General features: G+C 40.3%; 1 protein-coding gene and 2 long non-coding RNA genes across 41 annotated transcripts; 1 reads left to right on the top strand and 2 right to left on the bottom strand.

Annotated features, from left to right (window-relative positions):
* Positions 1-3,681: 3,681 nt before the first annotated feature.
* LOC127932025 (uncharacterized) lies at positions 3,682-5,992 on the bottom strand. Of its 16 annotated transcripts, none has more exons than XR_008143623.1 (3): positions 5,348-5,992; positions 5,180-5,291; positions 3,682-4,901 (listed from the first exon to the last, which is right to left on the bottom strand). It is a non-coding gene; the product is annotated as an uncharacterized LOC127932025 (long non-coding RNA). The 16 variants fall into 16 exon arrangements; XR_008143624.1 differs by having other exon boundaries at positions 3,682-4,845; XR_008143621.1 differs by having other exon boundaries at positions 3,682-4,733.
* A 26-nt stretch (positions 5,993-6,018) lies between these two features.
* On the top strand, positions 6,019-8,578 carry LOC127932026 (uncharacterized). 24 transcript variants are annotated; one of them, XR_008143647.1, is made up of 6 exons: positions 6,019-6,307; positions 6,402-6,512; positions 6,560-6,636; positions 6,874-6,920; positions 7,015-7,360; positions 8,161-8,578. It is a non-coding gene; the product is annotated as an uncharacterized LOC127932026 (long non-coding RNA). The 24 variants fall into 24 exon arrangements; XR_008143649.1 differs by having other exon boundaries at positions 6,874-7,031; positions 7,126-7,360; XR_008143648.1 differs by having other exon boundaries at positions 6,020-6,307; positions 7,062-7,360.
* A 277-nt stretch (positions 8,579-8,855) lies between these two features.
* On the bottom strand, positions 8,856-10,196 carry LOC118372370 (complement C1q-like protein 2). Its single transcript, XM_035758230.2, has 3 exons — positions 9,925-10,196; positions 9,291-9,416; positions 8,856-9,166 (listed from the first exon to the last, which is right to left on the bottom strand). Exons 1-3 carry the CDS (start codon positions 10,109-10,111, stop codon positions 8,874-8,876), a joined length of 606 nt encoding a protein of 201 aa, XP_035614123.1. The 5' UTR covers positions 10,112-10,196; the 3' UTR covers positions 8,856-8,873.
* Positions 10,197-14,318: the final 4,122 nt, after the last annotated feature.

Below are 14,318 nucleotides of genomic sequence, written 5' to 3'. Positions count from 1 at the left end.
CACCGCCTGGGATAACAGGTTTGGTGCTGCATAGTGCTGCCTGTTTGGGCTACACCGCCTGGGATAACAGGTTTGGTGCTGCATAGTGCTGCCTGTTTGGGCTACACCGCCTGGGATAACAGGTTTGGTGCTGCATAGTGCTGCCTGTTTGGGCTACACCGCCTGGGATAACAGGTTTGGTGCTGCATAGTGCTACCTGTTTGGGCTACACCGCCTGCGATAACAGGTTTGGTGCTGCATAGTGCTGCCTGTTTGGGCTACACCGCCTGGGATAACAGGTTTGGTGCTGCATAGTGCTGCCTGTTTGGGCTACACCGCCTGGGATAACAGGTTTGGTGCTGCATAGTGGTGCCTGTTTGGGCTACGCTAGTGCATCTGGTCAATGGAGAGACAACAGAGAACTAGGGGTTTGTTTGGTGCTGTATAGTGGTGCCTGTTTGGGCTACGCCGCCTGGGATAACAGGTTTGGCGCTGCTTTACTTCACATAGCTTTGTGTGTTTGTGCTGTCCTGGGCCCAGGGATTCAGACGACAGACAGATGACTCTACTGTTTGGGAGGAGATAGGCTTAGAAAAAAATGAACCAGAACACTCGAGAATGGGGTTGCAGTCAAGATAAGTGTTGCCAACATAACAAATCAAATCGTATTTGTCACATGCGTCGAATACAACAGGTATTACCTTACAGTGAAATGCTTACTTACAAGCCCTTAATAACCAACAAAGCAGTTTTAAGAAAAATACCAAGAAAACAAAAAACAAATATGAGATAAAAATAACATAATTAAAGAGCAGACATAAAACACAATAGCGGGGCTATATACAGGGGGGTACCGGTACAATGTGCATTTCATAAGTATTCTAGTGTGTACATTAAAGTTGTGTGTACATTAAACTTATTAAACACATCTATAAAACTACAATGAGGAAATAGACCTATCAAGTGAGTTTTCATAAATCATTGGGTAACAATGCAAGACAAAAGACATGTCAGAGTAGTGGTGGCATTAGTTCATGTTCATATTTATAACTTAACATGCATGGGCATTTCATCATTAATAAGACCTTTAGGCAATAATGTCTGGAGGGTGAGTTTTATTTATATCACCTCCCCTGTCTGATATCTTGACTTTCTGTCACGCCTGGTCTCCCTCCCTGGCGCTCGAAGGATCCAGTCTCCCCAGCATTATGCACTCCTGCCACCATCAATACACAGACCTGTTCCCCTCGTTACGCGTGTCAGCGATTCATTGCCTGGACTTGTGTTTATTTCCTCCCTTATATCTCCCCTATATCACTCACCTGGACTTGTGTTTATTTCCTCCCTTATATCTCCCCTATATCACTCACCTGGACTTGTGTTCATTTCCTCCCTTATATCTCCCCTATATCACTCACCTGGACTTGTGTTTATTTCCTCCCTTATATCTCCCCTATATCACTCACCTGGACTTGTGTTTATTTCCTCCCTTATATCTCCCCTATATCACTCACCTGGACTTGTGTTTATTTCCTCCCTTATATCTCCCCTATATCACTCACCTGGACTTGTGTTTATTTCCTCCCTTATATCTCCCCTATATCACTCACCTGGACTTGTGTTTATTTCCTCCCTTATATCTCCCTATATCACTCACCTGGACTTGTGTTTATTTCCTCCCTTATATCTCCCCTATATCACTCACCTGGACTTGAGTTTATTTCCTCCTTATATCTCCCCTATATCACTCACCTGGACTTGTGTTTATTTCCTCCCTTATATCTCCCTATATCACTCACCTGGACTTGTGTTTATTTCCTCCCTTATATCTCCCTATATCACTCACCTGGACTTGAGTTTATTTCCTCCCTTATATCTCCCCTATATCACTCACCTGGACTTGTGTTTATTTCCTCCCTTATATCTCCCCTATATCACTCACCTGGACTTGTGTTTATTTCCTCCCTTATATCTCCCCTATATCACTCACCTGGACTTGTGTTTATTTCCTCCCTTATATCTCCCCTATATCACTCACCTGGACTTGTGTTCATTTCCTCCCTTATATCTGTCTGTTTCCCAAGCTATGTTCCCTGCTTCAGGATTAGTTGTTGTTTGTCCTTTTTGTTACCTGGTTCTGATGCTGTTCCTGTCCTGTTCGTTTGTCTGTTCCACATTAAATGTTCATCTCCCCGTACCTGCTTCTCTTCTCCAGCATCGTTCCTTACACTTTCTCTATGCCACAAAATCTAAAAGGTAGAAATGGCCTGTTTTTTTGTCATTAAAAATGTCCTACAAATGGATAATCCCTGTCAGTTTTTCTTGATTAAACTTTTATGTTCACTAATTCACTGTTTGAGAGAATTAACAAAAACAAATATTAATTAAAAAATTGACATTTTAATCATGTAAATAACATGGGTGTTGGAATAATAACAATAATAATAATGATAATAATAACAATAATAATAATGATAATAATAATAATAATAATAATAATAATAATAATAATAACAATAATAATAATCATAACAATAATGATAATAATAATAATGATAATAATAACAATAATAATAATGATAATAATAATACTACTAATAATAATCATAACAATAATGATAATAATAATAACAATAATAGTAATAATAATTATAATAATAATAATAATAATAATAATAATGATCATAATAATAATAGTAATAATGATAATAATAATATAGATAATAATAATAACAATAATGATAATAATAATAATGTTGTTTATTTTGGAACCGTTTTCCTGTATGTGGGTGGCAGAAATATTCACATGTCAACATATTGTTGCACTGTACACATCCTCTGCATTTATAGAGGGCACGAAAAGAGCCTGGCTCATTTTATTTCGTGGATGGCAGCTGTCATGGACCAATTTCTCACATATATTGCGACCTCTCCTGTACATAATAAGTGGTGGGTTCTTAAATCCGTCCGGCAAAGCTGGGTACGATGCTCAAATATGCCAGTGTGTCTTGACAGCATCTCCCACTTCGCGTGAGTTCAAAGTGTATGTGGTTGTGGACATTACGGATCCGACCTTCAGCGGGTCTGATTTTGCAGCATCTCGTGTTTTTCCCCAATGCCAAATTTTTTATTTTAATTTGACCTTTATTTAACCAGGCAAGTCAGTTAAGAACACATTCTTATTTTCAATGACGGCCTGGGAACAGTGGGGGGAGAACAACAGATTTGTACCTTGTCAGCTCGGGGATTTGAACTCGCAACCTTCCGGTTACTAGTCCAACGCTCTAACCACTAGGCTACGCTGCCGCCCCAAATGAAGTGAAGAGCTTCATCCACACGTTGTGGCTAATAGCCTCTTCTTAGAAACCTAGTGCGCATCTCCGCTGCTTTTTCTAGATAGTCCTCTGTGGAGTGACATATAAGGCACAGTCTGAAGAACTGGCTTCTTGGAAGTCCCCTTTTTAATGGCTCAGGGTGGAAGCTGTCACTCTGTTATAGAGTATTTCTGTCCGTTTTATTTTCTACACAGAGTTGTAAACAGGGTTCCATTTGATTTCTCATATCGAGGTCTTGAACACGTTGAGTGTCACATTCAATAGTGAATTTGAGATTGGGGTCAATGTCGTTGAGTAGTGCCATAATGTCTGACAGCTCTTCTTCCGTTCCTCTCCAGGAAGTCAATAAATCGAAACCACTTCAGGATTTTAATCAACCATTTATTTTCGGGTTTCATTGTTAGTAACAAAATGTTTTTCAAAATGACCCACATAAAGGTTAGCATAGCTTGGAGCGAATGTGGAGCCCATCGATGTTCCATTCGTTTGGAGGTAATGTTCATCATCAAACCTAAAATAGTTGTATGTCAAAACGTATTCAGCCAGCTCTCGAAAAAAATGTATTGGTGGGTAGTGAACTAGGGCTACCAGCTACCCCGTATGGGGAATGCTGGTATATTGACCCTCGACATCTAACGTGACCAAATTACAGTCTTCTGTAAATTAAACCCGTTATTGGTGAGATCTTGTTTATTGAAGTCTATAGAGTCTTTCACATATGATGGCAATGCTTGCACATGAGATTTAGTAAAAGATTCTACAAGAATGTTGACAACTTGCTCTAGCCTATTCCTGCAACCACTGGTCTGCCTGGATATTTCCCTTGTTGTGTTTTAGGTTTGTGTAATTCCGGGCTAAATGTACAAGGACATATGGCACATTTACAGCACCGGTATTTATATTCAGGTTTAGAGGTTGTTTAATAGGGCTTGTTCCAGATTAGATACAGATGTGGGATCAACACTCAGTTTTCTATAGAAACGTTCTGGGTCTCTGAATATCTTCTTTGTATTTGCCATAGTCTAAAACAACCAAGGAACCCCCTTTATCTGCAGGTTTAATAACCAAAGATGGATCTTTCATTAGTTCATTGAGTGTCTGTTTTGGTGAGGTTTTTATTTTATCTTTATTTAACTAGGCAAGTCAGTTTAGAACAAATTCTTATTTTTAATGACAGCCTAGGAACAGTGGGTAAACTGCCTGTTCAGGGGCAGAACGACAGATTTGTACCTTGTCAACTCAGGGGTTTGAACTTACAACCTTGCGATTACTAGTACAACACTCTAACCACTAGGCTACCCCTGAATATGTTTTTTTTTTCTCCTATACACAGACTAACCTATAATAGTTATTAATAGAGGACTTTGGTCCGAATTTGCTTTTGGGCTTAAAATGGGTAACATGGGGCCTTTCCTAGGCCTGGTAGAGACAGGACTGTGGGGGAGGAGACAGACAACATGGGGCCTATGCTAGGCCCGGTAGAGACAGGACTGTGGGGGAGGAGACAGACAACATGAGGCCTATCCTAGGCCTGGTAGAGACAGGACTGTGGGGGAGGAGACAGACAACATGAGGCCTTTCCTAGGCCTGGTAGAGACAGGACTGTGGGGGAGGAGACAGACAACATGGGGCCTATGCTAGGCCCGGTAGAGACAGGACTGTGGGGGAGGAGACAGACAACATGGGGCCTATCCTAGGCCTGGTAGAGACATGACTGTGGGGAGGAGACAGACAACATGAGGCCTTTCCTAGGCCTGGTACAGACAGGACTGTGGGGGAGGAGACAGACAACATGGGGCCTATCCTAGACCTGGTAGAGACAGGACTGTGGGGAGGAGACAGACAACATGAGGCCTTTCCTAGACCTGGTAGAGACAGGACTGTGGGGGAGGAGACAGACAACATGAGGCCTTTCCTAGACCTGGTAGAGACAGGACTGTGGGGGAGGAGACAGACAACATGAGGCCTTTCCTAGACCTGGTAGAGACAGGACTGTGGGGGAGGAGACAGACAACATGGGGCCTTTCCTAGACCTGGTAGAGACAGGACTGTGGGGGAGGAGACAGACAACATGAGGCCTTTCCTAGACCTGGTAGAGACAGGACTGTGGGGGAGGAGACAGACAACATGAGGCCTTTCCTAGACCTGGTAGAGACAGGACTGTGGGGGAGGAGACAGACAACATGAGGCCTATCCTAGACCTGGTAGAGACAGGACTGTGGGGGAGGAGACAGACAACATGAGGCCTTTCCTAGACCTGGTAGAGACAGGACTGTGGGGGAGGAGACAGACAACATGAGGCCTTTCCTAGGCCTGGTAGAGACAGGACTGTGGGGGAGGAGACAGACAACATGGGGCCTTTCCTAGACCTGGTAGAGACAGGACTGTGGGGGAGGAGACAGACAACATGAGGCCTTTCCTAGACCTGGTAGAGACAGGACTGTGGGGGAGGAGACAGACAACATGAGGCCTTTCCTAGACCTGGTAGAGACAGGACTGTGGGGGAGGAGACAGACAACATGAGGCCTTTCCTAGACCTGGTAGAGACAGGACTGTGGGGGAGGAGACAGACAACATGAGGCCTTTCCTAGACCTGGTAGAGACAGGACAGAGAGAGGTTTGGTTGGTGTTGTGTTGCAAACTGTTTCTATTGTGCAACATGTAACGATTCAGTGATCCAGATTACAGATTGACCACAGAACTACATTTAGATCAGACTATCTGTAAGGTTACAGATTGACCACAGAACTACATTTAGATCAGACTATCTGTAAGGTTACAGATTGACCACAGAACTACATGTAGATCAGACTATCTGTAAGGCTACAGATTGATTACAGAACTACATTTAGGTTGAACTATCTGTAAGGTTACAGATTGACCACAGAACTACATTTAGGTTGAACTATCTGTAAGGCTACAGATTGATTACAGAACTACATTTAGATCAGACTATCTGTAAAGCTACAGATTGACCACAGAACTACATGTAGGTTGAACTATCTGTAAGGCTACAGATTGATTACAGAACTACATTTAGATCAAACTATCCGTAAAGCTTCAGATTGACCACAGAACTACATGTAGGTTGAACTATCTGTAAGGCTACAGATTGATTACAGAACTACATTTAGATCAGACTATCCGTAAAGCTCCAGATTGACCACAGAACTACATGTAGGTTGAACTATCTGTAAGGTTACAGATTGATTACAGAACTACATTTAGATCAGACTATCTGTAAGGTTACAGATTGATTACAGAACTACATGTAGGTTGAACTATCTGTAAGGCTACAGATTGATTACAGAACTACATGTAGGTTGAACTATCTGTAAGGCTACAGATTGATTACAGAACTACATGTAAGGTTGAACTATCTGTAAGGCTACAGATTGATTACAGAACTACATTTAGATCAGACTATCCGTAAAGCTTCAGATTGACCACAGAACTACATGTAAGGTTGAACTATCTGTAAGGCTACAGATTGATTACAGAACTACATTTAGATCAGACTATCCGTAAAGCTTCAGATTGACCACAGAACTACATTTAGATCAGACTATCCGTAAAGCTTCAGATTGACCACAGAACTACATGTAGGTTGAACTATCTGTAAGGCTACAGATTGATTACAGAACTACATTTAGGTTGAACTATCTGTAAGGTTACAGATTGACCACAGAACTACATGTAGGTTGAACTATCTGTAAGGTTACAGATTGACCACAGAACTACATGTAGGTTGAACTATCTGTAAGGTTACAGATTGACCACAGAACTACATGTAGGTTGAACTATCTGTAAGGTTACAGATTGACCACAGAACTACATTTAGGTTGAACTATCTGTAAGGTTACAGATTGACCACAGAACTACATTTAGGTTGAACTATCTGTAAGGCTACAGATTGACCACAGAACTACATTTAGGTTGAACTATCTGTAAGGTTACAGATTGACCACAGAACTACATGTAGGTTGAACTATCTGTAAGGTTACAGATTGACCACAGAACTACATGTAGGTTGAACTATCTGTAAGGTTACAGATTGATTACAGAACTACATTTAGATCAGACTATCTGTAAGGCTACAGATTGACCACAGAACTACATTTAGATCAGACTATCTGTAAGGTTACAGATTGACCACAGAACTACATGTAGATCAGACTATCTGTAAGGTTACAGATTGACCACAGTACTACATTTAGATCAGACTGTCTGTAAGGTTACAGATTGACCACAGTACTACATTTAGATCAGACTATCTGTAAGGCTACAGATTGACCACAGTACTACATTTAGATCAGACTATCTGTAAAGCTTCAGATTGACCACAGAACTACATGTAGGTTGAACTATCTGTAAGGCTACAGATTGACCACAGTACTACATTTAGATCAGACTATCTGTAAGGCTACAGATTGACCACAGTACTACATTTAGATCAGACTATCCGTAAAGCTTCAGATTGACCACAGAACTACATGTAGGTTGAACTATCTGTAAGGCTACAGATTGATTACAGAACTACATTTAGATCAGACTATCCGTAAGGCTACAGATTGATTACAGAACTACATGTAGGTTGAACTATCTGTAAGGCTACAGATTGATTACAGAACTACATGTAAGGTTGAACTATCTGTAAGGCTACAGATTGATTACAGAACTACATTTAGATCAGACTATCCGTAAAGCTTCAGATTGACCACAGAACTACATTTAGATCAGACTATCCGTAAAGCTTCAGATTGACCACAGAACTACATGTAGGTTGAACTATCTGTAAGGCTACAGATTGATTACAGAACTACATTTAGGTTGAACTATCTGTAAGGTTACAGATTGACCACAGAACTACATGTAGGTTGAACTATCTGTAAGGTTACAGATTGACCACAGAACTACATTTAGGTTGAACTATCTGTAAGGTTACAGATTGACCACAGTACTACATTTAGGTTGAACTATCTGTAAAGCTACAGATTGACCACAGAACTACATGTAGGTTGAACTATCTGTAAGGCTACACCGTCAGAGATCCAGATTGAATTGAGTCCCTAGTGTGACCTTCTTTTGTCCTTGGTCCTACTTGGATCATCTCTACCTCATGAGCTGCGAGAGGCTGATGGAAAGAGGCACCGCAACGTTTGGGAACAAACAAACACATTACTGAGTGAATAGCAGAAATCCATTGAAGCGGTTGAAATGTGACACGTCAACATTTTGTTTAACTAATATATAATAATAATATATATAATATAATAATAATATATGCCATTTAGCAGACGCTTTTATCCAAAGCGACTTACAGTCATGTGTGCATACATTCTACGTATGGGTGGTCCCGGGAATCGAACCCACTACCCTGGCGTTACAAGCACCATGCTCTACCAACTGAGCTACAGAAGGACCATAACTGTTACTATCAGCTGCCAATGATAAACGTTCAGTATGTTAGAAGCAAAAAAAAACAGTATGATTTATGCAGATAATGGAATTGATTAGGGTAAAATATTCCGCAACAGTATGTACATATTCCACTGAGGTTTATTGAGCATACAGCAAAATGCCGTTGAAGTGGCACCATCCATTGGCACCAACGTTGCTCATATGGTCCCAGATCCATGAATTATCCTTCAAAACAACATATACCACATCTCCCTCCTCCAGCTGCAGTATGATACCATTAGATCCGTTGTAGGAGCCGTCCTTGTTCATAGCAGAAATAAATGCGATTTGTTCTTTGTTCTTGAACAGCAAGGAATCTGAGCGGCGACCTGATCCTGAATGGTGATAGACACTAAACTGATAGACTCCTGCCACTGGTGCTGTGAAGATGCCTGGATGAAAAGAGCATACTATTTAATGTGGGAAGATGATGATCATAAATTAAAAAGAAGAAGATGACGAAGAAGACGAAGAAGAAGAAGACATAATAGTTTAATATGAGCACGAGGACTTAACCTGTTGCCGGGTTGTAAGCGTTGCCAAGGTTGGTTAAGACCTTTTCGTAGACAAGCGTTTTTTCAACATTGAAAGGTCCATAGTATCCAGTACCCCCAAATCCAGCTGAGAATGCCACCTTCGTTTCTGTCAGACACAAAATGACGTGTGTTACAACTATAGGACTCAGCAGTTGATTAATTCAGTAAGCCCATGTTAGGATAGGGGGCAGCATTGGTAAGTTTGGATGAAAAGCGTGTCCAGGGTAAACTGCCTGTTACTCAGGCGCAGAAGTTGGGATATTGATACATTTAGTAGATTTAGATTGAAAACATTCTAACGTTTCCTAAACATTCTAATTTAAGTGTATTTAAGTGCCCTTGCACAGATCCCTTTTTTCACAAACCTAATTCCAACACCTAAGTGGTAAGCAACTAGGCGCTGTCCTAACATTTCACCGTTAAACCTTTTTTTGAAATCGGACACTGTGGCTGGATTTACAAGAAGTGTATCTTTAAAATGGTGTATAATACTTGTATGTTTGAGGAATTTTAATTGTGAGATTTCTGTTGTTTGAATTTGGAGCACTTTCACTGGCTGTAGGGCAGGTGTTCCCTTCCCAGAAAAGGTTCAAAACAGTGAAGAAAGTATCTACCTGCTTTAGCGTTCAGTGTCTCCACCTGGCGCTCAGCAGCTGCAAGACGGTTTTCCATGACTTCAATCTTCCTCAGCATGTCACACATGCCAGACGGGCAGTTTTTGTCTTCGTTTTCTGGGGTTGTCACCATAGCCGCAGTCAGGGTGCTGCATAGCAACACCAGCAAAGCTACAACACCCTTCATTCTAAACCTGGACTCCCAACGTCTACAGTTTATTAGTTGCTTACCACTTAGGTGTGGAATTAGGTTTGTGAAAAAAAATGGATCTGTTCAAGGGCCCTTAAATACACTTAAATTAGAATGTTTAGTTAAATATTTACCAAATTATATAATTACTGGACCTTCTATTTACCGGATAGTGTTATCTAACAAAGTCATTGACCTACATTTCGGGTTGGCATAGGCAGACCTTTACTTTTTGGCCTTGGGGTTGTACACAGCACAGAAAAAACTCAACTTTAACTAGGTAAGTCAGTTAAGAACAAATTTGTATTTTCAACGATAGCCTAGGAACAGTGGGTTAACTGCCTGTTCAGGGGCAGAATGACAGATTTGTACCTTCTCAGCTCAGTGGTTTGAACTTGCAACCTTCCGGTTACTAGTCCAACGCTCTAACCACTAGGCTGCCCTGGAATATGTTTGTTTTTCCTCTCCTATGTACAGACTAACCTACAATAGTTATTAATAGAGGACATAACAATAGTGTTAACAAGTCACTACAAAAAATGAAAGAGGCTATACTGTCATAATACCGTAGGAAGATGTCAGACAGAGGAAATGATCACCTATAGCTTGCCATGAAACACAGAGGATGAAGAACAGAATCACTGCCATACGGAAGAGCAGAAGACCCCTGACTTTCATTCCTCTCATTGTGTTCTTTATTTTTAGGACATAATTTCAGTCCAGTCTGCTCTCCACCGTTCCTTTCTTCCTTCCAATATATCCCTGGTCTTGTTTGATCTGGTTTGGTTTGGTACCGTCAATGAACTGAGAAGAGACTAACCTACAGGTCGACTAGTCTATCAAGAGACTAACCTACAGGTCGACTAGTCTATCAAGAGACTACCCTACATATATTTTGGTATTTGGTGTTCATCAGGATCCCACCCCAAAAAGCAGCAGCTACTCTTCCTGAGGTCCACATGAAACATGACATAATTGTCCCACCCTGATCTGTTTCACCTTTCTTTGTGCTTGTCTCCACCCCCTCCAGGTGTCGCAGGTGTTACCCCATTATCCCCATGTCCCCTGTTTGTCTGTTGCCAGTTTGTCTTGTCTTGTCAAGCCTTCCAGCGTCCCCCCCCCCCGCTCCTGTTTTTCCTATTCTCTGTTTTCTTGCCCTCCCAGTTTAGATCTGTTCAGCCTGCCCTGACCTCGAGCCTCAAATAACCAGTGCCCCCACACATTGACTCTGTATCGGTACCCCCCTTTGTATATAGTCTCGCTATTGTTATTTCACTGCTGCTCTTTAATTACTTGTTACTTTAATTTCTTATTCTTATCTGAGTGATTTTTGCGCAAAAGAGAGAGGCGGCCATGGTTCCTCCCGGTCCTAGTGAAAAGCCAACTGTCCCGGTTGATATATTATCGAATAGATATTTGAAAAACACCTTGACGATTGATTATAAAAAATGTTTGCCATGTTTCTGTCGACATTATGGATATCATTTGGAATTTTTGTCTGCGTTGTCGTGACCGCTATTTCCGTTGGATTCCTGGGCATAACGCACCAATCTAACAGAGGGAACCTTTATGGAACAAAAGGAACATTTGCTGTCTAACTGGGAGTCTCGTGAGTGAAAATATCCGAAGATCATCAAAAGTAAACGGTTAATTTGATTGCTTTTCTGATTTTCGTGACCAAGCTTCCTGATGCTAAGTGTACATAATGCTATGCTAGGCTATCGATAAACTTACACAAACACTTGTATTGCTTTCGCTGTAAAGCATAATTTCAAATTCTGAGACGACAGGGTGATTAACAAAAGCCTAAGCTATGCTTCGCTATATTTCACTTGTGATTTCATGAATATTAATATTTTACAGTAATATCTTTTGATTGTTGCGCTATGCTATTCAGTGGTTGCTGATGACAAATATACCGGATCCAGGATGGGTAGTTCTAAGAGGTTTTAACATGTACTTTGATCTGTTTTTTGAAACTGTTTTCTATTGCTAGCTTGAGTTACTTGTGGTTTCTGAGAGTTCCGTTTAGTTTCGCCTGGTTTTGTTAATGACAAGCGGATTGCAAAATGTAACATTTTGAATTGATTAGACCCACTACTGTTCTAAAAGGGGTGGGAGAGGTGAGCACTGTCACGTTCTGACCTTAGTTCCTTTGTTATGTCTTTGTTTTAGTTTGGTCAGGGCGTGAGTTGGGGTGGGTTGTCTATGTTTGTTTTTCTATGTTATATTTCTATGTGTTTGGCCTAGTATGGTTCTCAGTCAGAAGCAGGTGTCGTTCGTTGTCTCTGATTGAGAATCATACTTAGGTAGCCTGTTTTCCCCATTTTGGGTGTGGGTGTTTATTTTCTGTTTAGTGTTTTCTGCACCTTACAGGACTATTTCGTTTTTTTTCTCGTTTATTCACGTTGTTGTTTTGTATTTCAGTGTTCAGTTAAATAAAATCTTGAACATGTACGACGCTGCGCTTTGGTCCACCTCTTCTTCATACGATGACAGTTACATTGAGAGGCTTCCATTAAAGAAAACCCCTGTTAGATAAAAACCCTCTATAAACCCTCTATAAACCCTCTATAAACCCTCTATAAACCCTCAGTGTTATGTTAGATAATTAACCCTCTATAAACCCTCTGTAAACCCTCTATAAACCCTCTATAAACCCTCTGTGTTCTGTTAGATAGTTAACTGTCTATAAACCCTCAGTGTTCTGTTAGATAATTAACTGTCTATAAACCCTCTGTGTTCTGTTAGATAGTTAACTGTCAATAAACCCTCTGTGTTCTGTTAGATAATTAACTGTCAATAAACCCTCTATAAACCCTCTGTGTTCTATTCAATAGTTAACTGTCAATTATCCATCCCTCTGTGTTCTGTTAGATAATTAACTGTCAATTATCCCTCTGTGTTCTGTTAGATAATTAACTGTCTATAAACCCTCTGTGTTCTGTTAGATAATTAACTGTCTATAAACCCTCTGTGTTCTATTCATTTACATTTACATTTAAGTCATTTAGCAGACGCTCTTATCCAGAGCGACTTACAAATTAGAGCGACTTACAAACTATTCGATAGTTAACTGTCTATAAACCCTCTGTGTTCTATTCGATAGTTAACTGTCTATAAACCCTCTATAAACCCTCTGTGTTCTATTCAATAGTTAACTGTCTATAAACCCTCAGTGTTCTGTTAGATAATTAACTGTCTATAAACCCTCTATAAACCCTCTGTGTTCTATTCAATAGTTAACTGTCAATTATCCCTCTGTGTTCTGTTAGATAATTAACTGTCTATAAACCCTCTGTGTTCTATTCGATAGTTAACTGTCTATAAACCCTCTGTGTTCTGTTAGATAATTAACTGTCTATAAACCCTCTGTGTTCTGTTAGATAATTAACTGTCAATAAACCCTCTGTGTTCTATTAGATAGTTAACTGTCTATAAACCCTCTGTGTTCTATTCGATAGTTAACTGTCTATAAACCCTCTGTGTTCTATTCGATAGTTAACTGTCTATAAACCCTCTGTGTTCTGTTAGATAGGTACCTGTCAATAAACCCTCTGTGTTCTATTCGATAGTTAACTGTCTATAAACCCTCTGTGTTCTGTTAGATAGTTAACTGTCTATAAACCCTCTGTGTTCTATTCGATAGTTAACTGTCTATAAACCCTCTGTGTTCTGTTAGATAGTTAACTGTCTATAAACCCTCTGTGTTCTGTTAGATAATTAACTGTCTATAAACCCTCTGTGTTCTGTTAGATAGTTAACTGTCAATAAACCCTCTATAAACCCTCTGTGTTCTGTTAGATAATTAACTGTCAATAAACCCTCTGTGTTCTGTTAGATAATTAACTGTCAATAAACCCTCTGTGTTCTATTAGATAATTAACTGTCAATAAACCCTCTGTGTTCTATTAGATAGTTAACTGTCTCTAAACCCTCTGTGTTCTATTCGATAGTTAACTGTCTATAAACCCTCTGTGTTCTATTAGATAGTTAACTGTCTCTAAACCCTCTGTGTTCTATTCAATAGTTAACTGTCTATAAACCCTCCGTGTTCTGTTAGATAGTTAACTGTCTATAAACCGTCTGTGTTCTGTTAGATAGTTAACTGTCAATAAACCCTCTGTGTTCTGTTAGATAGTTAACTGTCAATTATGCCTCTGTGTTCTGTTAGATAGTTAACTGTCTATAAACCCTCTGTGTT

The sequence above is a fragment of the Oncorhynchus keta genome, chromosome 10 (assembly GCF_023373465.1).
Source record: "Oncorhynchus keta strain PuntledgeMale-10-30-2019 chromosome 10, Oket_V2, whole genome shotgun sequence".
Lineage (NCBI taxonomy): Eukaryota > Metazoa > Chordata > Actinopteri > Salmoniformes > Salmonidae > Oncorhynchus > Oncorhynchus keta.
Note: the sequence above shows the minus strand (reverse complement) of the source record. Positions and strands in the feature narration are given on the sequence as shown.